The following is a 6722-nucleotide window of genomic DNA, read 5'->3' as shown; positions in this document are numbered from 1 at the left end:
CATGTCCTCACAATACCTAGGCATGATGGATGAGCTTTGCAGCTGCCTAGGAAAAATTGAATAGTGAGTCAAAATGACATTTGTTTTTACATATATGGGCTGCTTTGCCTTCCTCTGAAGAAGTAAAACGAGAGACAGCAAACAGTAAGTGGGGTATTGGGAACGTTCTGAGCCAGCAAGATACAAAGGGAACGGACTGCTTTTCAGGGCACAGTGACCCACAGGAATAAACAGAAGTAACAACACGCTTCTTTGATAGATTTTGTATTTGGATGGAAATCACAATGTCCCTGTTATTATGTAACTTCAGAAATAAAAGGTGGGTCTTGCCTCTGGCTCGTTAGGGCCTCCAAGCTCCGCCTCAGATTCTATCTATCCTGTTTTGTTTTTTCCATATACTTGCTCTTTGGTCACCTCCAAGCTGAAACTGGAGTACTTCATTCCTTCATTTAAGGAAGATCTGTTCTTCTGTAGATTTATGCAGAAAAATCCGCATATACATTTGTCTTGATTATTTCAACTTTAATGTTCTGATGCAAAGATGGGCAGATGTGCAATATGTCCCCATGTTTCTGTTCAGACTTCAGAAGAAGAGCAGGAATGGGCTCTGAGAATTCTTGCTACTGAAGACAGCGCTAACACAATCTCCTTACTTTAAACTCAGCTTTGGTGCATGTGTTGTTAACATAAGGCACTAATAAGCCCAGACTCTTTGGGAAGGTGTGAAGCTATAAATCATCTCCTCACAGGTCTGTTCAGTTGTATCCAGTCCATGCAGATCAGATCACTACGTGCTTCTGCTGAAGCTTCAGTTTGAGGGATCTGTTACAGAAGCAAGAGGTTGTGTGTTTAAAGAAAAGAGGACAGGAGCAGGGACACCTCTGTATCCTACAGAATGGGCAACAGCAAAGCTGTGTCCTGTGTCTTCCATCTCTAGTCCTCAGGCCAGGGGGATTAAGCCCCCTTAAAACATCACTGGTTTTCTCAGGGCTGTTTGTTGTTTGTTTGATGAGAATCATGTAAGAAACATTTGACATCAACTTGCTTTATCCCAAGAACTTATGAAGAAGGGCTGTCAGAAAAAGTGGCCATCACCCAGATTTATTTGATTAAAGCTACGTGAATAAAAGAAAAGTAGCTGATCCAAGGTCACCTCGTTTTCTTTTCCCAGCAGTTGAATGTCAGCTAGAGGAAAACACGAGGCTGAATTCATGTCTGCTACAAACAGATGTGTTCCCCTTGAAATAAATGTACCCACTTACTCACATGGTGCCTGCATTAAGTCTGTTAGTGGGTTTTTATGAGATCTGGCAAGTGTAATGCTATCTGTTAATATCTGAAGGTGGGAGTGTTCAGGGAGTTGTCTAAAAGGCTTGCAAGACTAGATCTGGTCATATCCACCCACACTAATTAACACATTACATAAAAGAACAACAAGTTTCTCTTTGCAAACAGTAGAATCACTTGCCCAGGCACTTTCTGTGACTCTGGATGCGCTATTGGAATGGACTCTGTCGCTTTTTAACCTCAATAGGACAATGGAAGGGAGGCAGAGTTCAGTCCTCACTTTCAGGGCTCGCTCCTGTTCTTCATCCTCCTAAAACATGCCATACAGAGGAAGGACCTTTTTAGAGTTCACCAAGGGTACACAAAGGAATGAGATTACTTTTTTTCCCCATCAAAAACAGAACACAGAAATCAAATACTGAAGAGGAGAAATCAGCTTTACTTACAAATGACTCCTTCCAGTCCTTCCCTCTCTCTCCCTACTCTGACTTGCTAATTATGAAAATTCCTTGGTGCAAGCATCAGCCTCTGAAATCACCTGGAACTGAAAATATTTAAAATTTAAATGCAGGGTCATTTAAATACGGGGTCTTTTCATGTCAGGACAATGAATGTCCCACAGTGGCTAACATTTCTCTATCATTCCAATTTTAAAACAGCAGCAATCTCCTACAGAAAAATTATAGTAAAGGTCTACTTCGTCAGAGATTGGAGCAAGTAAAACCCAAAGAGCTTACCTAATTTCCTATGAAACCTCTGCGCCCTGCTCTTACAGCTTCACCTCGATTCCTCCAGCAGGATAATAAATACATACCCTGATTTAGATTTAGTCCAGACCCTTTGTGTGACATCTGGCTTCAAGATGGTGGCACTGAAAAGTGCAGTAATGACACAGGAATACAGAAAGAAAAAGAAAAAAAAAGTTTGGTGGAGTGGAAAGCAGGAGGCAGTGGAGAGAGCAAGGAAAACCAAAATTAAAATAAGTCAAAGGGCGGAAATTCCTTTGGAAAGGCCTTAGGCTCCTACAAAGCTTGTCCACATTTGCAGCACTTCAGGATTACCCAATACCAACCTTATGTACAAAGGGACAGCAGACCTCAACAGGCATTCCAGAGGAGCTTTTCTTTTTTAAAAAAAAAAACTTTGTATGCATCCATCCAAACTTGCAAGAAACTCACTGTATGTAGAGCATTGTATCTTGCAACACTCACAAGTGAAGAAACTCTATTACCCAACCCTTCCTTACTATCTGAAAAGCAAAGTCAATGTTTTCCTCATTATTTTCTGTTTGCTGCATACCTCTCCCCCACTGTGACTGCTATTTGACCTGCTGTCCGCTCAGAGACCCTAAGGGAAAGAGAGAGGGAAGTGTGAGTGTGCGTCTCTGTGTGAGAAGAGAGAGATTATGAGAGTCCTTGCTACATTCTGACTTGTTTATATTCATTAGAAAGAAATCAACAGCACTTAGGATGTCAGACAACCTCTGAAGATAGGGAACATCTTTCATGTAGCGCAGGAAAAGAGCGGATGCATCTAAGGGATAGAACGTGGGCATGAGCAGAGCTCCTTTCAGTGTGCACACTAGTTTTTACCTCTCTTTTGCATTAGGATGCCATTAATGAATAGAATCTCAACACAAAGGTTTGATTTAAGGGGGACACTGCAGGGTGCCTTGCTGCACCAATCCCTTTTGCTCTTGCATCTACAAGCCTGGCATGCCTGACTGTGGTTAATGAGACAATAGAAAGGATGAGAGTGCAGAAAGGGAGGAATTATTCCTTCTCAAGTGTTTCTTAAGTGTGTACCTTTAATATTCCTGGCAGATCCTGGAAGAGTTCTCCCCCCATTGCAGCTGTGTTTTCAATGAATTAGGTTTCCTCTCAAAAACAGACAAAAAAATAATGCTGAAAGCATCTATTAGGGAGGGCATCACAATCACGGAGATCAAAGTTTCTTTTCATCCTCTCCAGAGAGGCTCAGACATTTAGGAATTAAAAAAACCCTCAATTCTAAGAAGCTTTGTCAAGGCTGGCACAGGGATATGTTCTGCACTCAGAAGGAAAGCAGTGACCAAGACAGGAGAACGCCTCGAAGTATCCCTGCAGGCAAAGGGATATCAGTGATACTGCACCTCTTGAGCTGCTTGAGCAGAGATGCATCTACTGATTTGCAGTAAGGATGACATTCATACTCCTCCTAAATTGTTAGTCTCCATTCTGAGATCTTCCTTTGGATCTGCCCTGCAAAAAGCAGCTGACAGCTTTCCTGCTGTAATTCATCTCTCTGTACAAAATTACATTTGATTTTACATCTGATTTCAAAATCACACATTTCAGCTTTCTTTTCTTCCATTCCACCCTTTCGGTTCATAGACAAGTACGTACCACTTTTCCTTTCTATAGCATGTTCCACTTGAATCTGCTGAGCATTTGACAGTCACATTCATAACTTTTGAGGCAGGGCAACACTAGAACTTCCACCTTTCCAGGTCAGGGCAGACCTTGAGATAACACAGCTTGGCCCAAGAGCATCTATGAAATAAGGTCATAACTCAAGCCAGCAGCCCTAACCTCACTTCTTTACTTCAACCACTTCTTTCCTTGAGGCACTTCATTCAGGTGTTCTCCAGGCTGCTTGCGACTTTCCTATATTGCAATGATATCAATTCCCCATTTAGCAGTAGTGTTTCAAGATGTTTCAACTACATTACTATGCCTAGGCATAGTTGCAGGCTGCATCTGGCACTGGAATGCAGTGTTGCTCTTGCTAGGCTGTCAAAGAGAGTCTATCTTTACAAAAATAAATAACATCTAGCTGCTTCTAGCATTTCAGTGCAAGCAGTATTTACCACTTTTGGCTGATCAGTGCCTGATTCAATGTCTCTAAAAAACAATGGGTATGTTCCCAGTTGAATTCAACATGCATTTAATCAGGCCTTTGCTAACTGTGCTTCCAAACTCCACATTTCATGAGCACTACAGCACTGTCTCTTCTATTTTCAGAGAATTATTCCACTTATTTCATTGTGCAGATTGATACAATGGATTTTACTCTGTATGGATTATGTCACTGAATGTGTATTTGTACAAGCAGGCTCTAGATTTAGTTCACCCCCAATGTGATGCTGCCTACATGCGTGGCAATCTGGAATTAATGCTAAAAATATATATATTTCATCATAAATGAACAAAAATATTCAGAAAGACAATTACATTCCATATATGAGCTCAGTGACAGAAGGAATCTTCCACCATTCAAACCGTACGCTCTTCTGACTGAGCATCCCTGTCCAGCCTTCATGGGTGCAGTAAGACAGCTTTCCTGGGCACAGAGCAGTCCTTGCAGAGAAAAGGCCTGGGGAGCCTGTCACAAAGAAAACAGCAGATTGCTCCTTCCCTGACGCGACCTGGGGACAGCTTCATCAACAAATATAAAGTGAAGGAAGGGAAGGAAGCTTCCATTCAATGTCCATGACTTGGAGTTGGTCATTTTTTGAAGTTACCCATTCGAAAAGCTGAAATGCAATCACTCTCAGTTTGCAATTGCAGTTCCTCTGAAGAGAGCGGATAAAGCCTGGGCTGCGACGTGCTGCCTCTCAGCTGAGACAGCCTACACTCTTTAGAAACAAAAATTACATCTTAAGACTATGAGTAGATTTAACAATTGAACCCTAAAGAATTTAACATCATATAAACATTTCACACTTTTTGTTTTTTTTTCTTGCCAAGGGTCCATAGTCTGGTCATTAAATCCTGTGCAAAGGTCATGTTACTATGGATATGACCTGCAAGAAATGTGTTGCCTCAAAGCAGTGCGAGTCACATGAACAGGCTACAAGCCAAGAGTGCTGATTCACAGCCTTGTCAGGATTTTCATGCTTCTGCTGGCTTCACTGAAGAACAGTCCTTCCGCCACCAAGTCTATGTTCGCCCTTTAAAAGTGTTCATGCAGGTGTAGCTCCCAGAAAACTTGTGGATTTCTTCAAGTGCTGCCTGAGGGAGAATGCTGCAGGAGGAGCAGAAAGAAAATAAGCAGACCAGAGAAACCTTTCAGTCTGTTCTAACAGGAGGACGTGTAAATACATAGATCTTTTTCTCTCGTTTTACATGCAGTATTGTAATTATTTTCCATTTCAGTTCCTGACTGAAGCAGGTTTTCCAAAGGCTTTGGTGCAAATTTGCACAGAAACACGTTTTTGCGTACATTATTGTATAGGAATCCCTTGCAATATAAAGCACAGAGTCCAAAGAGTGGCTTACTGAATGAAAAACAATGAGATACATATGTTAGTTGTTAAGAAATTTCCCGGACAGCAGTTTAGACCTCAGGAAACAGAACCCTAGGGAGATGGCTTTGTGGGCATGGTGGTGATGGGCTGATGATTGGACTTGGTGATCTAAGTGGTCTTCTCCAACCTTAATGACTCTATGATTCTAATTTTGGGAGTAAAACTGATTTCATAAAAGGGGTATGCTCATGAAGAAAATCTAACAAATCTGCTAAGGGAACCTCAGGAAGGTGTCCCTCTATTGCTTCTGTGACTCTCCTGGGAAGGGATGACTTGGTCTGAAGCCAATTATCAGATAACAGTCAAACTGAGGTTTGCTTTGGTGGACAGACAGCAAGACTGTAAGTAAATCTTGCCTCCCTAGCTAGGCTCTTGCTGGGCATGGGAAACATTTACCTTTTTAGGATGACCAGAACATTCATTGTCCATGGAAGGAGCAGGAAGGCTTGATTCATCTGCACAGCTTCCACTGTCCTCCTAGCCACAGTCTCTGGCTTGAGAGGAGGAAAAAGATTAGGGAACCTGAATAAATAGAGTAAAAAATAAAATAATTATTTGTTAACCAAACTCCTCCTTTAAGAAATCACTGTCCACGTTCTGTTACACACTAAGTTATCATTGGCTACAGGCATTCAGACATGCCTCAAAGCAGGCTAGAAGGAGCAGAAGAGTATGAAGCCCAGTTCCCACCACTACTACTGTGTTATAGCTAAAGGGTTTAGGATGAAGTGGCAGAAAGTATTCAGCACCTTCATTCAGGGATTTTCTTAAACTGTCTGCAAACCAGTGCCAAAATGCTGTCTTTTCAATGTCGGTGTTCTTTCTCTCTGCTGCTCTTTGACTCATTCAAATTCTTGACAGGTGAAAGACAAATATTTTTCCCTACAGCTTTTAATATCAAACATGGCTAGAACTAGATGATCTTAAAGGTCACGCTGAACCCAAAGCATCCTATGATTATATAACTCTACAAGGCTTTTCCTGGCTTGATGTTGCATGTTTTCTTGACTAAGAGGTTATTTTGTGGATTGTAAAAGATTAAATTGGTCAGCCATTAGTTTTTTTTTTTTTTTTTTTAGCTTAGCTTGTTTTAAAGGACATAGTGAAAGCCTTACTTCAGTAAATGGATTTCATTCCCTTTAGTGGG

At 41.4% G+C, this 6722-nt stretch overlaps 1 protein-coding gene across 3 annotated transcripts in view; it reads right to left on the bottom strand.

The window, feature by feature from the left end:
* Positions 252-6722, bottom strand: part of DHRS3 (dehydrogenase/reductase 3) — a 42835-nt gene continuing 36364 nt past the window's right edge. Inside the window, exons 9-11 of one of the 3 annotated variants that reach the window (XR_002444487.1) lie at positions 5972-6097; positions 1734-5292; positions 1080-1597 (exon numbers count right to left, since the gene is read on the bottom strand). Coding sequence is in view for 2 of the 3 variants with exons in the window: in XM_021417678.1 (XP_021273353.1) it covers positions 5208-5292; positions 5972-6097 (211 nt within the window). In the remaining variant the exon portion in view is untranslated. Of the gene's footprint in view, positions 5293-5971; positions 6098-6722 lie in introns of all 3 variants that reach the window. The other 2 variants (XM_021417678.1, XM_021417677.1) reach the window with 2 other exon arrangements.

The sequence above is a fragment of the Numida meleagris genome, chromosome 20 (assembly GCF_002078875.1).
Source record: "Numida meleagris isolate 19003 breed g44 Domestic line chromosome 20, NumMel1.0, whole genome shotgun sequence".
Taxonomy (NCBI): Eukaryota; Metazoa; Chordata; class Aves; order Galliformes; family Numididae; genus Numida; species Numida meleagris.
The sequence above is the reverse complement of the archived record's forward strand: the minus strand, read 5'-3'. Positions and strand labels throughout refer to the sequence as shown.